The sequence below is a fragment of the Protopterus annectens genome, chromosome 9.part0 (genome assembly GCF_019279795.1).
Source record: "Protopterus annectens isolate FY-2018-M chromosome 9.part0, PAN1.0, whole genome shotgun sequence".
Lineage (NCBI taxonomy): Eukaryota > Metazoa > Chordata > Ceratodontiformes > Protopteridae > Protopterus > Protopterus annectens.
Window position 1 is genome coordinate 1,122,253,429 of NC_056743.1, and position 18,066 is coordinate 1,122,271,494.

General features: G+C 38.4%; 1 protein-coding gene across 2 annotated transcripts in view; it reads right to left on the reverse strand.

The window, feature by feature from the left end:
• Positions 1-670: 670 nt before the first annotated feature.
• Positions 671-18,066, reverse strand: part of NCKAP1L (NCK associated protein 1 like) — a 1,498,172-nt gene continuing 1,480,776 nt past the window's right edge. For both annotated transcript variants that reach the window (XM_044083976.1, XM_044083975.1), the window contains one exon: positions 671-1,785. In XM_044083976.1, the coding sequence (XP_043939911.1) occupies positions 1,666-1,785 (120 nt within the window). In that variant the 3' untranslated portion in view covers positions 671-1,665. The remainder of the gene's footprint in view (positions 1,786-18,066) is intronic.

Consider the following 18,066-nt stretch of genomic DNA (forward strand, 5'->3'; position numbering starts at 1 on the left):
TGTAGTTCCATGGGTAGCGGTCTTCCCAAATGACAGTATTATGCATTTTCTGTCACTGATGTTGGTCTTGACTTCAGAGAAGTAACGTCAAAAGGGAGCAACCCCAGCACTGATCCTTGAGAGACACCACTAGTAACTGCCCTGTTTGTGGAGGTAGACTCCCCTATCCTAACTCTTGGGTCCAGTCTGTGGCTATCCAATGGGTGATATAGGTTGATTCTTGCCAAAATACTGACTTACTTGCATGCCTGCATCACAGTCTGATAAGGACTACAGGTTTATTTTAGATAAATTTATTACTGTAGTTAGTTGCTAATAGGTTAGAAAACATAAAATGGTTACAATTATAATAGTACCAAGACACTTTTCTTATACTTCTGTATGCTCTGCCTCTCTTTACATCCAAGTACAAAAAATGTAACTTAAATTAGATTAATGAACTACAAATGAGAACTAAAGTTTTGTTACAATGTTCTTTCTTGTGACATCTATGGGCAGATATTATGATGAAAGGCAGATCAGCATTTATGAGACTTAGTTACACTGTATTTTGAGTTTGCATGACAAGCAAATATCATTTTTCATGTGAACATGCTTATTTCATTGCTAAAATAACTTGAACAGCTAACAAACTGGTAAGATTATAAAAATGATATTAGAACAATTGATAGAAGGTGAACTTGCATTTATGGAAAACATGGATTTACAATAGATAGCAGAAGACTATACATCTGTGTTAACACAAAGGTCATGTAGGTAGAGAAATTGCTTTATATTAAACCTAATAATAAAACACATTTTATTACTGCAATCGATATATTTCAGTTGCTAAAATCACAGACATTGTGCAAAATAAGTTTACAAATGAAATAAAATGTAAGTTTATGAACAACACTAATTGTGTTGCATGTTTAAAAACTAAGTACCTTTATCCTGTAGTATCTTATCTCTCTGCTACTTATCATACATGGTAAACTCTGTCATGCAGACTTCATTTTATGTTATTTCTAATAAGCTGATAATATATATAAAAGTATGCCTACTGCAAAACCCATGCACTTGAATAATGAACACAAATATGTGGAGGGAAGAATTCCATAGAAAGCAGTTTACATAATTTTCTGTATCATAGTCACTACAAAACTGCAATAATTAAATTAATTAAAAAAATGTTTAGTGTAACCTGTAAATAAAGCAGTATATCAGGTCATGAGAAGAATGCATAGTTTTTTATATAATCTAGACATGACATCAATTTCTTACTGGTCTTATCATTTATAGTACTATCAGTTCATATTGTCATGAGATTTAAATTCCTTATTACCTAAAATTATCTCCGAAAGTAAGGATAATTAGATAGATGCCTTTGTTTAGGGCAAAACTAGCACAATTAATTATGTACTGCATATTTAATAAGACATATTGTTGCTAGTGGAATTCATTAATACAGCAAATCAGATATATAATTGTGCTGCTCTGATGGAGTTCAGCAGACAAACGCTAGTTCCAAACAAATAGTTATCAACAACAATGAAGGTATACCTCTGAATATCTAATGAACACAGAGGTGCTCCAGATTACACAGACTGTCTTCAGCCTAGGGAGAACAGAAGCAATGTTGTTAGGCAGGATTACAGTTATTACAATGGAACCCTTAGAAGGTGCTTATTGGAATGTTGACAGTATGCATGCCCTGTAAGCTTCCCGGTATGCATTTCGGAGAAGAACATAGGGGAAACAGGTCTCTAGCATGTCCACTGTGAGAAATGAGGACTCTTCAACAATCTAAAATTAGAAAAGAAAATAGCTTTAAGCACTTAATTTGCTGATATCATACTTAACAAATACTTTATAGACTACAAAAACATGCTTTAAAGACTGCAAAACCATTAATACTCTTCACTGTTCATAGAAACTAAAAATATGGACAAGAAGGTAGGAAGTCATATACAACAAGCATAATTATAATTAGAAAGACTGATTAATTCCAGACTTATTTTATGTATTTTCATAGCACTGACCTACAATGCCCTATTTGCAGTTTCACATTTGCTTATGTGGGGAGGGTGCCAGTGCTAGAACCTACATCAATTTAATTTCATTTCAGACAGCTTCATGGTCCTGACTGGGTACAACCTACTGCTGGCTGCCAATAATGTGGACAATGGGATGATAAACAGAGGTCACGCTTTCAGGTATTCATTTTTTTCACTATGTAACCTGCTTCAGCCAGATCTGTAAGTAGGGCAGGGTGAATGAGTCACTGCCTCAGGCAAATGTTGCTAGGGGGTGTGAGAGGCAGGTGTTAATAGCTCAGGAGTACAGTGTGGCACTGATTTTTTAAGCTGCTTCACAAATAAATACAGTTACTGCATTTGCAGTCACAACTGAAGCTCATAGTGTATAATGTGAGTCACGGTAGTGGTGCTGCGGTAGCGTTGTCACCTCACAGCAGGACATTGTCCCGTTTGATTCTCAGCTAGAGCGCCTTCTGTGTGGAGGCATGTGTGAATGGGCATGCCTTCGTTGAAGGTTGTGCATCAAGGCTGGCAACTCGGCACATAAAAATCCACTACCAAACATTAGCGGACCGGAGTTCCGCTGTGGCGACCCCTAACCGGGATAAGCTGAAAGACACAACAACATAGTGTATAATGTGAGTATGTGAAATAAGCGAGTTTAACTGTCGGAAACTTCATTCTCACAATTTTAGCAGGCAGGGTGCTACAGTTAAAAGAAAGGGCATACTTTTTTTTGCTCTTCAACTTTGAGTTGGTAGGGGGGGCAGTTTGAGGATCTGCACAGGGTGCTAGATGAGCAAGCTACAGTTTTGGTTTTAGCAGATTAGTAACTCTGTTTTTTCATGACCTGTGTAGATATATAGTTGCACGTCATATAGTTTTTAAAATAGGAAGGATGGAAGAAAAGCAGAGAAGGAGGGAAGAAGGGTAGAAACTGAAGCATTGTTTAACTTTGATCAGTGAGAAATTAGAGGAAGAAGACAATTTTTAAAGATTAGTAGACTTAGAGTTAGGCTCACACATTGGTGCAGCTGGTTGTACTGCTCCAAACAAACCAGACAAGGCTGTCAAACAGGTTTTGGCAAGTAAGGAAGAGCACTAGTTATGGGCTAGTTTTGGAGGTTGTCCTGCGCACCAGACTGAACTGGTCATCCTTCACTGTGTGAGTGTGACAGAAACCTCATTAAGCATACTTATGGAGCAATATGCATGACTGTGAGAGTGTGTCCATTAGAAGCAATAGTAATATAGTGCTCGCTGGTAGATGTAGGGACTGGAAGATTACTGCTGTGCACAGGCAGTAAGCTGACAAATCAATGAGTTGTGTTCAACGCTGTGGGAAGGGGTGTAAGCCTTTTATGAATGACACCGGGTTGATCTAGAAAGCTGCAGGCAATTTCTTTCATCTGATCCTTATACTCATAATATACAATTGAATAATGTGCAAATAAAAATGTTATATACATCTGACAAGCAATTTGCAGCAGACACACAAAAATACACACACACACACACACACACACACACACACACACACACACACACACACACACACACAGATGCATACATGCACATACATGTGTACACAGTCAGATAATACAAATACTCACGGAGAGACAGAGCATCCAATGACAGCTATTAGTAAGCACAATTCAGAAAAGAGATGCTGAATTAATAACTTTCTGCATATTAGTGCTGTACTTCAAATACAACATATAAGTCATTAATAGAAGAAAACTATTATCTGAGATAGAGCTCCAAACCTTAGCAGTGTAGCATGATAAAAGGTAGCTCATGTTAATTTGTACCATAAATATTTTGGATCAATAAATGGCATTAGTGTAGTATTATCACCAATCTGTTCAGTTTACTGTCATTTACTCAATACAATCTGTAAAATAAAGTTTGAACAATTAGTGCACATGTGTGAGCCCACACACACACCTACATTTTCTTGCAAGAATGCTCACAGAAAACTGAGCAATCATTTCCTCGTCACTTCTTTTAAGTTTGGGACCTTATATTTGTACTAGACTGTACTAACCTACAGAAGTGCACTGAACATTGATATGTGTGTGTGTGTGTGTGTGTGTGTGTATACGAGACTTGATGCACACACAAACACACACGTGACGAGATGCAGACAATAAATAAGATAAAGAATAACTGCATCACTGTTGTGATATCCTGATTTTTTGGTAGTTTGCTCTGCCATTTAGCACCAATACACAGCTTTCATCAGATTACCTCTTGATGATATATAGATCAGTATACACTTTCCTTGACTAAATCTTAATTATGATGTGTTTGAGAAACTAATCGATTAAAAAGTATAGCAACTGATTCTACAGAAGGATACATTTCCTTATATGCATAACTAAAAGATAACCAGTTGTAAATACCATTAACTGCTGAAAAATTAGCATCAAGCCAAGCACAGATTTGTCATTTTATAGGGAGGAGCTGATATAGTTACAGCAGTTTGTGTCATGTTAAAGAACTGTCTCAAGTGGAGAGAAAGAGACATGCCAGAGTGAGAGAAAAACAGAAAGGAAGCAGACTGATCAAATCTAATACATAAATGAGTATAAAATTAAAGACAGAGACAGAAAGGGCACAAAATATTCTGTATGACATAATGCCAAGAGAATACTGATTGAAGAATGAATGATAATACAAACACCCTATAAAAGTAAAATACATTTGCCATGTGAATCAAAAAAAAAGAAAGCCTGGGTCTAAGCAATGACAGATGCTGTTTTGTATAATAGGCTCCCCTGCACATGGTGAACTGAAACTGCACGGGCATCAGTAGCACGCAGAAAAAGAGGCGAATTGCATAACACCAAACACAGCGGGGTTCTAAATGTGAACTGGCAATTCACTTGTTTAAGGAGAGTTCTCTCTTTCTGAGTTGGTGCTACTGTGCAGTTGGTATATTATACAAGTTGGGGTATGGGGAGGCTTGCTCCAGTGCAAAAACTCTTACAATCTATTTTTTGCCCTTTTGGATTTTTTCCCATCCTTTCAGCACCTCGGCTTTCAGGAACTCAGTGTTTAATAGAATGTGCGGGACAACATGCTTGAACAAAAGCTGCATTGAGTTATATCATCACTGAACTATGACTCTGATTCCAGTTACCCATAATACCAAGTTTTGCACTCTTGTATGGGTCTTGATTTTAGATGCGTAACCTGTCATACATCTAAAATAAAGACCAATACAAGCATGATGAATAGATAGTGATAGAGATAGTGCAGAGTGCAGAGCTCACTGAGAAGATCTCTGAAGACACTATGAGATCACTAAGTTTTATATATCAGAAACAGCATCTCATGAGGTAAGGTGCAGTCCCCTAAGGGATAATGGTCATGAAGCTTTTTAAGAAGTTGTTTCTACATTTTGAATCCATATAGCATGTCTTGTTACCTATATGCCATGACTTGTTAAAAAGATGCAAATGGATGTATCTAAATATACTAGCAATGTCTAGAGACGACTGAAGGACTTACAGCAATGCCACTAGTATGACTACAGGTTTCAGTAGTCACTTTTGTAGTATGATTATTTTTGCATTTTGACTTTATGTTACATTTACTTGATAGCTGAAGGAAACAAACCCATTTAGTCTGTATTTTAATTGCACTTATTATTATTTACTCCAAGCTGACTGATGTTAATCTACTTCTAATATTTTCTTGACTTGTGACATGAAACTCAAAATTCAAGTCATCAAAATTTTCTCTCTTAGGTCACCCAGCTACAATGCTAAGCATTGCTTGGCAGCCCTTGCATGTGGCTATACCATAATCTCCTAGCCTCTCTCAGGACTCACTAATGCAAGTAGTTCATGCAATCGCCCTTGACCAGGATAGATGAACTAGTGTCAGATGTTCACTTCCATCTCTCCTGACTTTCTATACCATTGTGGGTATAGCTAGTAAATCTAAGGTTACCTGGGCCATGTCAGAACAATATCCTTTTGCACCAAAGAGCATCCTTACCCTTCAAAGTGCATATAATCTATATAATTTTCATCCTTCACTTTCTCTTTACTCTTTCTGTACCTGTCCAAAGTCTCTCTGAATGCTACTGTGGCTTCTCTTGCTGACATATATTTGGGCAGTCCATTCCAAGAGTTCACAAATCTTTTCTAGAAAAATGCTTTCACAGACCAAGAGAGTAGCTGGCTTCTTCTTTCTGTTTCTGTTTGTCTTTTCCCCTCCTGTGCCTTTCCAGATGAGGGACACCCTTTCACAACTCCCCAGTATGATCTTGCATCTCGATATGTTATATTCTCTGTATCTTCTGTTCTGTAGGGAGAACAGCTCCATTTTATTCGAGGCTTAGAACACATCCTTTCCCCTCCATTACATATTTATTCTGAGTGGCTTTCTCTGGACTTCTTCCAGCAGATTGATGTCCATCTCCTTGTATAAGACTCCACAGATGTATACAGCCATTGCACTATTGTGTCATTGGCATTTTTACTTTTTATTTTATTTATTTTTTTACACTTCGGCTGAACTCAAAATTGGTCCATTGCAATAGGTGTTCTACCCCAGGTTTACAAATTGGAATGAATGAATAAATGAATGAATGGACAAATAAATAGCTTGATCAGGACCCACAAGTACAGGAATATTACTTCTTTGTTTTTGGACTTTTTTCCCTGATGATGCATCAAGCATTCTGTTTGCAGCTAACAGTGTCCCATAATTTGGCTCCAGGTTGTTCAGTTGTCAAAAGATACAAGATTTCTTATAGAAGGTGAATTCGGGAAGACCATAAAAAGAGAGGGCTGTGACAGACAAGGCTTTCAGATCCTATCTCACAAAACTTGATGGAGATAGCCATGGAGGCTTTAGACTCTCAATAGCAAATGGAGTCTGTATACTGAGACAAAGGTCGATTGTATAGAGAACAGACTCTTGGATGAGGCATAGAGGGAGATCTAAGACAACAATTGGTAGTTTAAAGGGACTCCATTTAGAGAACAGACTCTTGGATGAGGCATAGAGGGAGACCTAAGACAACAATTGGTAGTTTAAAGGGACTCCATTTAGACAGTTCATAGTATGGCTCATGATATTCATTTTTCAGCCATCTAGGCATAAAGCATACAAAGATTAAGCTTATGCATTTTTATTGACCAGATACTGCAAAAGGAGTAACAAGGTACTGTAAGACATGCGAGCAGTGACAAAAGATTGGCAAGGCAAGTCCCAAAGTTAATGCTGCTTTTGTTTCTTTGCCTATTATTGAAGAAACATTTCAAAGATTAGCCATGGACATTGAGGGGCATCTTAGTATCCAAAGCAACAGGTAAGAGGTATATCTTTTTGGATGTAGGTTATGTTACTAGACCCCTTGATATGCTGTCTTTATCCTCTATTGAGGCAGAAAAGGTGGCAAATGTTCTAATAGATATTTTGAGCAGGGTAGGTTCCCCTAGGAATTACTCCTAGACAAAGGGATTGATTATCTCAGAACAAGTAAACTGATTGTGGACATGTTAAAGCAGTTGAAAAAATGCCTACTACCATCTACAAATAAATGGTTTGATGGAAAGAAATAACTCTACTCTTAAGAACATACTGAGGGCATTCACAGAACAGTTTAACAGGTAGTGTGACTGGTACCTATCTCATCTGGTTTTAAGAACATGCAGAACACATTCACAAACCAGTTTAAATGGTAGTGGGACCAGTATCTTTACTATCTATTCTATGCATAAAGGGATGCCATGATAATCTACCATTTCTTCACCAATTGAACTACATTAGGGTCAGAGGTGAGGGCCTGTAGACTTCATTTTTAATGAGTGGAAGGACAAGAGTGGTTCACACAAATAATCTATCATGGTGCATGTACTGATTATTAGGAATAAGTTTAGGGAACTGATGGGCTTGGCCCAGGAGATCCTAACGCAAGCACAACAACAACAACAAAAAAAGGTTTGGTATGATTGTCAGTGAGCATGAGAATATACTGTAGTACAAAAAGGAGGGGTGCTCACTGCTGTTTGGTAAAATAAGCTTCAATCTGTATTAGAAACCCAAAACACTTGGATAAATTAAATTGAGAGAACTACTAAGTGTGTATTAGTATGTGTTTGTACTAGCAGACACGATGCATACATTAATGTGAGTATGAGTCTTACTTAAGAAAACTATGTTCTTTGTGCCTTTGTGCAAATGTACCTAACATACTTTCAAAGTATTTATCCTTTTTAAAGAATGTGATACTTGACATGTTACTGAATGTAGATTATGTAAGTCAAGCTGACTTAAAAAAACAAAACAAAAACAAATATGTTTAAGAAGACTGAATGAATGAATTGGGGGGGGGGGGGCTGCAACCAAGAACATGGGATTTTGGATCTCTGGAATGATATGTCCATTTTGCAACTTCTGCCACCTCCCCAGCCTTAACCCCAGTAGTAAGACTGACCCTGCAGAGATAAGACTTCAGACTGTTGTCATAGCAGCATAATGCAGACACACAAACACACACACACACACACACACACACACACACACACACACACACACACACACACACACACACACACACACACACACACACACACACACATACTCAGATAGGAAACAGTGGGATAAAATGTTGGCAATTTAACACACACACACACACACACACACACACACACACACACACACACACACACACACACACACACACAGATATGAAACAGTTGGATAAAATGTTGACAATTTAAACTAAACATTCTGTCCAAATATTTCAAATAAAATTGCATTATGAATAACACATCAATAGTCATGTATTCTGCTTTTAAATTGATTGTGTAAGATCACCAAGGTCATTTTTAACTATTCTGATATTCAAATTTGAAAGAAAAACAAGTTAAAAACAATCAAAAAAGAAAACACAAGTGCATCTAACAAAGTTACCTGTCCTAATACTTAAAATCCAATGAATAGATCACTGATTACACTGAAAATTAAAGATAGCAGAACCACAGAATTGTTCTGAACCAGATATATATAGATAGCTAGATAGATAGATAAAATAGACAGATACATAGACAGATAGATACATACACAGATATATAGAAATAAATAGACAGACGGACAGTAGATAGATATAGATGACTAGACAGATAGATACATAGCTAAATAAACAGATAGATACATAGATACATAGATTGATAGACAGATAGATAAATAGATAGATAAAAAAGCAGTGACATACATTTGGTTGCTGGTTCATTTTCCTACAGACAAAATTTGTGGCTGCAGTTTTTGGTGGTACAGTTAATTTTATTATGTTCTAATTAACTTAATGTACATTGACTATTGCATAATTCTGAGTAATTTCACTTTCTTCTCAGTTGTGTGACTATGGACATAATATATTTGGGTTTATATTGTAAGTTCAAAGTTTGAAAACATCGAATCTCATAAGATCGACATCATATGAGTAAAGTTTTCAAAGATCGAACGTTACAACTGAGATCGCCGTAGGGAATATTTCCTTTCACTTCAATGTAGTGCAATCTCAGAGTTGGTATATTTAAGTAGTGGGGGGCACAGGGGTGCTTGCCCCCTGCATAGAGTGTTCAGGTAGTTTTTTTATTTTTAGTTTGTTTATATTGTACATTCGAAGTTTGATAACTTTGCTCATATGGAGTCGATCATATGAGTTTCGAAGTTTTCAGTCTTTGAACCTGTAATATAGACCCATTATATTTAACTTATGGAAGTTTGGAGGCATAAACCCCAAGTTATGAGGTGTCCGTTTTGAGGGGGGCAAAGCCTTCATGAAAAACATTGTATCTGTAAAGTTTGTACAAGGTTATGTGGTATGTAGGGATTTATTTTTGGAACTTATGGCTGTGTGTTTCATTCTACTGGTGAATTATAAATGTAAAGGCATTGTTTACATTTGCAATCAATGTACTTCATTGGTTCTCTCAAAAACCAACAGAAAAATAAAAAGAACCGAATCCAACTGAGGTGTTACATTAAAATGGACTTTAATAGTAACCACAATGTACCATAAGTGCTTTCATCTCACATGGAGACTTCATCAGTTCTGTTTTGTGAAGAAAGTTGGAATTACTGCACATCAGCGAGTCAAATGGCATCAGAAATACTTGATCTAGGGATCTAAACCTCTTGAGCAACATCAACAGAATGGTTTGAAAGTACAGGTATATCTCAGAGGATACCACTGCTGTGGAGTAGATTCCCCATACACATAAAACAAAGCTCATCCCTGTCTATATTCAAGTGCAACTTTAATCTATGGATCAGATGTCTGCAGGAAAATGAACCAGCACCCAAATGTGTCACCACTATTTTATCTAGCTGGTTCAGAACAATTCTGTGATTCTGCTGTCTTTAACTTTCAGTGTAATCACTGTTCAGTTCATTGGATTTCTACCCCTCTATCGCTAATGGATAGAGGTAGCTCCTAAATGCTTTATCCCCTCCATGTGTGCCCTCATAATATCAATGGCATGATGACAGTTATTCTTATTAGGGATAATATATAATTATCGACCAAGGGATTGTCCAATTTCTAATCAAATGGGATAGGTTATTTTGAGCACTAAAAGGGAAATGACCAGGCATAAAATGGCCAACAAGGGCAGCTAGCCCAGTGCATACCTGTGAACCTATGAACCTAGAAGTGAATGTGGATGAAATTGAACAGTGTACTGTGTCTCTATGAAGTTCATCTACAATCTTTAGTAGTATACTCATGCATGAAAATACATTTCTTCAAATGTCCATGCAAGCCTTTGTAATACATGGTGCCCTGTCTCTCTATGCCTGCAGTATGATAAAGTATCCATCCACTGCATTGAGCCTTGGTTATTATCAACAACTCTTCCCTTTTATTTTATCTGTTTCATTTGCTATGATGTGACAGATGCTACCCATACTATTTAGAGTAAAGCTCCATTCACTGTAAGAGAACTGCAAGTTAATGAATTCAGTTTTTGTACATAGTGATTCTCAAGATAATTTCGGTTTCCATGGCAACAGAGACAGTCAGGAGGCCTTGATTGCCCATAGCCTCTTAATTATTTACATGCAGATAGATCATGTGGGTAAATATTCACTGAAAAATAATCAGAATTTCAGAACACAGTTCTGTGTGAACTTATAATTCCACAATTTGGGTTTGCCTGCCTTTAGATTTTTTATGTGTGCATCAGGACATCCAGCACTTTAAGTGAAGAGCCATTTGATGGGTCCACCCATTACATGCCCCATCCATGGGGTGTTGCCAATGTATACACGAGGGCACAAAGAAAAATTAAGTAAATTCTCTTGTCAGCAGTTTGATGTGGCCCTGGGATAACCTTCATCTCCTCACTGACCCAGATCCTTGTCAAAGTAGATCCAGGGAAGGCAAGGCAGGGTAGGTAAACCAGTCAATTGAGGACAGCCATCAGGGTCTTTTGATGATCAGCTACAGAAGGTGAGAGATACCTGGGAGCAGAGTATTAGGACACAAATAATGTAAAAAAAGTACTACTTAGAGGTGAGTTTGAGCAGACAGCCAAGCCATTACCTTGACATCAGAATAGATTTGGGAAACCCAAGCATGTAGTGAGGGGTCTGCCGGGGATGCCTAGCAGATGTTTCTATTCTAGATGAGTTCAGATTTCCTGTGTGGAAGAGGTTCGCCCATATACTGAAGGAGGTCGTAGGATATTGTTTCTGAATTACTTCTACGCAAGCCCTCAAAAGTTAATACAATGGACAAAAACTAGTCACTGATCATCAAGGTGGCAACTTGAAGATTCATTGGTAGACACAATCAATGAGGGAAATGAGCAGGTTAAAGAGGCATTCCTTGCAATATTAGTTCAGGGGGCATATTTGATTGGTAGGTAATGACTACGCTGGAAGGTAGCATCTATGGCTGTTTATGAAGGAAATGCTTAAATATCCAAAGAGTTTAGTGAGGCCTAGAAAAATGGCTTCCGGAAGGTGAAAGGAGGTTCTGTCAACATCTCTGGAGTGTGTAAAAAACAGCATGAGGAACTTCAGAATTCAATGGAGATGGTTTTCTTTGAAGAAACAAAATGAGCAACTGCTGAAAGCAGGCTCAGTTCTGTAGATGAGATTAGAGTGGCAATTAAGCACTTCTGGGCAGGCAAGGATGAAGAAGTAGATATCTTCCAGCTGGAAATGCAGAAGGAACAAAAACCAAAACTCACAGCACAACTGGTAACTGACTGCAACGAAAGTAAGACGAAACGCTGCTCGTGCAGGTAGAGGACGGATGTTACAGCTCTCAAAGAAATACTATGAGTTCACCTTGCAAAGATGTGAAAAAACTTCACCTTCCAGATAGGTTGAAATAGGCTTCCACAATTTATTAAAACTAAACACTGTAACACTGTGGGTTAAGCGCTTTCGATTGGTACAAATCCAATCTTCATCAGAACAGAAATGCAGAAGGCACATGATAAAGTTGAGATGCTTTATTTAATGCATTTTTTAAAGGATGTGTAGTAGTCAGGAGAAATAATACTGAACTGGGAGACTGGAAAGGCAGTCATCCTTTTCAAATAGAATGACAGAGTGTGTGCTCTATTTATAGACAGATCATGCAGTTCATTACCACTGAAAAGACTATATTGTGGTGGTGGAAAGGAGACTCCCTCTAACAGCTGAGCTTATGATTCAGGTGGGGCAATACAGTATCCACTCTGGCACTGAAACACTGGCTCAACAGCTGTCCTTCCACAAATATCAGAAAAGTGGTTGTAGGAGTTCATCAGTATGGTCAATATGAAATTTCTATACCTAAGAATGCATACGACTATGGATAGAAAGACATCCTACTGAAGGATGCCAAGACCACTGCTGCCTGCCATATTATACCTGTGCTTGAGGATCAAGTGTTGCATACCTCTCAGCCTCTAAGAATAAAAAAAAAAAATTACATCGCCCTTTAAAAATCTCATCAGAAAGTCATTAAGAGGAGCACTTATACGTTCATAGGTTGGCACTAGGCTATCAGCCCTAGGGCCTATACAAGCTTAGCCATAGCAATTCCCTGGCTATTTCTTCCCACAATATTTACTTCCCTGGACCCCTGTCTAGCAAGGTGACTGACATGATCCTCAGGGTGAATTTTCTATCTCCCATCCAATCTTCAAGGTTCCTTTTGAAGTGGGCCAAAGAGGAGCTCTGCTTGACATGTATGGGCAGTCTATTTGAGAGTCTGGGGAGTCTCTGGGTCAGTAACCTATCCCTCCAGCATGTGTTGTTCATTGTCATGACAAGGTTTAGATCCCTGGAGCGTGTGATTCTGAGGGATAGGCATTTCTTTAGGTGTAGCATGTCCAAAAGCTCTAGGTTTGACATGACCTTGTATGTTAAGCAGTGATTGCCTCTGAGTAGACAATATGCGACAGAGTATAGCTGGAGTTTTTTTAGATGGTCAGCATAGGGCATCTGCTTTAGGCCTATGATTCTTTTAGTGAGGTATTTTAGATGTCTTGAGAGGTACATACCAAACAGGGCGTTGTATTCTATAATGCGTCTAATGAGGGATGAGTACAGTGGGACAATGATCTCCTTTTTTTCTGGATGAAAAGCCCTTAGTGATGAGGTGTGCCACATAGAAGGATTTCCTGACTGTTATGGTGATGTGGTTATTGAAGGTGAGACCACTGCTCACCTGTGTCCCTAAGTCTCTTATCACACTTTTGGTGTTTAGTGTGCTGCCAGCTATGTGGTAATTCATGGGTACATATTTTTTCCCAAAGGGGATAACTATACATTTCTTGGCATTGAGCTTGAGCCCATGGCTCTGGCACCAAGCATCTGTTTCTGTAAGGCCCTTTTGTAGAATATCCACATCATTGGGGATTCAATAATGGCTCCCAGTTTGCAATCATCTGCAAACTTTGTTAGCCAGAGTCCCTTAGTGTTGGCCTGTACTTCAGAGAAATAGATGCCAAACAAGAGTGGTCCCAGGACTGAACCCTGAAGTACTCCACTTGTCTGGAGCTGGATTTGTTGTCAGCTACTTTTACAGTTTGGGTTCTGTCAGTAAGCCAGTTGGCAACCCATCGACTGATGTAGGGATTAATGCCCAGCTTAGTAAGTTTATCTATGATTCCAGAGTGGGGGATGGTCTCAAAGGCCTTGGCGAGGTCCAGATAGGCTGTGTGGATCGTCTTACCCTCGTCCACAGCTCTGGAGACTGATTTGAAGAAGTGAATCAGGTTCAGGAGACAAGATCGGCCCTTCATGAACCCAAATCAGGTTGGGGTCCAGTGTTTGAAGGTTGCCAATGTCTTTGTTTATAAGTTTCATGATAATACATTCCATGGCATTGCAGATCAGGCTCATCAGACTGATGCGGTGGTAGTTCCCAGGATCCCAGGTGGATCCCCCCTTGTGGAGTGGGATAATTGTAGATGTGCACCACTCAGTGGGCATGAAGCCTGAGGTGAGGCTATGATTAAACATGACACTTACATAAGGTGTCAGTTCAGGATTTTTCAGAATTAGACTTCAGTTAATAGACCCCTTACAACGTATGGGAAGGAATCTCTGTGTAGGGTTAATGCAATTGTTTAATAAAGTCTGTACCCTTAAACTAACATGGAAATGCTATGCGTTAGGCCAGCCAGTTCAAGCGGAATGGAATATGTTGTAAGATTTAAATTCACAATCACTTCCATCATGAAAAAAATCCTGTTTGTTCGCCATAGCCATTGGTTTCCATAATGCCAAATTAAACCACAAAAACTTTGAACAAGGCAAACTCAATCTTAAAACTTCAAAGACAAAAACTTTATATATAAAAAAAAACAAAAAAAAAACAAATCTGAAACTAAATGGCAACTGGATAAACTTTACAGATGTATAAATGAAGGGTCAAATGTCATTTTGAACCACTCACAGAAGCAGATTTGGGCCAAGCCAAGGTTTAACTGTAATTCATGCATGGTTGTTTGTTTTGCCACTTGTGAATCTTGTGAAGGATTTTACATAGGGAAAACAACTAGAACATTGTCAAAAATAATTTACAAACATGTTTTAGCCATAAAAAAAAAATAGAGATTTTACAAATGCATTAGGAAAATATGCTTTTTTCTGTCAAGGTTTTCGTAAATTTTCTTTTTTTGTGATTGAGTATGTTGTTTATCAAGCTTATGGTAGGGATTTAAATAACAGGCTAGAAGTTAAATTAGTTGACTGGCAAATTATGTTGCAATCTAATAAAAGTTCAGGGCTGAATGAAATATTAATACTAAATGTTTATTAAAGTCACAACATAGTTAATGCATCTTAAAGTTTTACAATTTTTTATGTCTGGCCCTTTAAATTTGTTAGTTGACTATGGCTAAGTCATATGGTTAATTATTCAATTATTTCTAAATTATATAAATGTTCTTTTAATCTGTTTTGTATTTGCTTTAATGAAGTTCTATTAAATTAAACAAAAATGCTCAGCTTGCAAACAGTTTTGTGTGTGTTGGTCTTTCAAATTATCTAAAGTTTATCCAGTTGCCATTTAGTATCAGCTTTGCTTTTTTAAGCTTTTGTCATGGAAGTTTTAAGCATTGCATTTGCCTTGTTTGAAAAGTATATCTTTTTGTAGAAAGTCGATAAATCTAATAGGAACAAATCTAAGTCTTGGGGCAAAAATGATAATGCAATGCCTTAATCATACCACTTGAGTGGTATGAAGACTTGCGCCCCAGTGTCTGCATTAAGTTAAATATATTCAAGGTCAGCATAGGACTTCATGAAGAATATGTCTCGTCTTCCTTCCTACTCATAACTTTTATTGAAAGGATGTCAAGCTATAGCTAGTGTGTGGAGACTATTCATTTTGGAGATTGGTTGTTTACATCTGTCTCTGCAGATGATGTTGTCCTCTTATTTTCAAGTGACTGTGAACTCTAACATTGATTAGTAGGTTTCATTTATGAGTGTTTAAAGTGACTAGAATGAAATTCAGCACCCTCACATTAAATGTCACAGCTCCAATCAACACCGTCACATTAAAAGTCACAGCTCCAATCAGCACCATCACATTAAAAGTCACAGCTCCAATCAGCACCATCACATTAAAAGTCACAGCTCCAATCAGCACCATCACATTAAAAGTCACAGCTCCAATCAGCACCATCACATTAAAAGTCACAGCTCCAATCAGCACCATCACATTAAAAGTCACAGCTCCATCTGAGAAAACAGTAGATTGCCCTCTCCATCTGAGAGGGAAGCAACTACCCAAGTGGAGGTGTCTTGTGATCTTGTTTGCAGATTATGGCAGAAGGGGTTCAGGGGTTTTATCTGTGGATGAATGCATCAAACAGAAACACTACATTCACCAGAATGCAATAGTGTCAATGGAAGCAGGGTCATAGGATGAAGCTCCAGCTTATAGCTCAGCCTATGCCCTTATCCTCCTTTAGGGTCAAAGTGAAAAGAATATAACCATGGATACAAGTGGCAGAAATGACATTCCTTTTTTTAGCCTTTCAGGTGCCAGGATCGTCAATGATGCAGTGGCCTGGAGGGTCCTAACTCCTAACAAATACAATGTGGATATGGTAGTAGTGCATGTGGGAGTGAATGGCTTCAGATGTTGAACTCTGAGGGATATGCAGTGAGAGAGAGAGATGTCAGAACTTTCCAGACATGTTACAAATCAAAACATAAATGGCCAGAAATTCCTTGATTTTGTCAATGCAAATGCCTTGGACCAGTTGGTTGACACTCCCACAAGAGGTTAAAATATCTTGGACTTGGTATTAACCAACATGAGTAAACAGTGCTGATTACAACCTCCATATGCACCCTATTCAACCAAAGCCTGAGTACTGGCTTCATTCCAGCCGAGTGGAGGACAGCCACTGTCATCCCTTTGGACAAAGGTGGAGCTTCCCCTGATCCAGGAAATTATAAACCATCAGCCTAACTAGCCTGATCTGTAAGGCCATGGAGTGGATAATCATGGGCATCATTAACAAGGACATTGGCAACCTCTAGACACTTGACCCCACACAGTTTAGTTTTGTCAAGGGGAGGTCATGCCTGTTAAATATGGTTGACTTCTTTGAGACAGTCACCAAAGCCATAGAGGAGGGGAAGATGGTGCACACTGCCTACCTTGACCTGGCCAAAGCCTTCAATATGATTCCCCACTTAGGAATAATAGATAAACTCTCTCAACTAGACATCAATCCATATGTTACCAGATGGATAGCAAACTGGTTCACTGATAGAACCCACCTCGTCAAAATAGGAGAAACCATCTCAAGTAGTAGACCCGTAACAAGTGGTGTACTCCAGGGTTCAGCTTTGGGGCCTCTGCTGTTTGTGATATATTTCTTGGAAGTGCAGGCCAAATCTAGTGGGGTATGGCTGACCAAGTTTGCAGATGACTGCAAGCTGGGTGCTGTCATCAATTCCCCTAGTGATGTGAACATCCTCCAAGAGGGTCTCACCCAAACAAATGACCACTGCCAGAAACTAGGCCTCAAACTGAATTCCAAAAAATGCATCATCATTCCTTTTGTGGAGAGTGACATCCCCATAAATTATCACATTAATAATAAGGTCCTAGGCATGCAATCAGTCGTGAAGGACTTAAACACCAAGGTTGATAGCAAACTGACTTGTTGCCAGTTATAACCAAGCCATTCACCCAGACAGGACCTTCCCTTCCTAAAAGGACTGGCAGGCTCAGTTGAGTTTTTCTATATATGCCCCTAAAAGTTGGAACCCTCAGGTCCCCCCAGTCTTCTGGGACAATACAAAAAATTAACAAACAACATTGGATGGTCACAAAGAATTTTATTTTTACTATTTTCACTCTTTTGGAACTCAGTACTGTTAAGATATACAGGGACCGTTATTGTTCCTTGAAGAAGTAGTAGTAATAGTAATATTTTTGACTCGGGTGGAAACATAGCACTTGAAATAGGGGTAAGACCCATTTAACATAGTAGCTATTATTGTTGACACCCTGATGGTCTATGTTCTAAACACTTTATGTGTTAAGTTT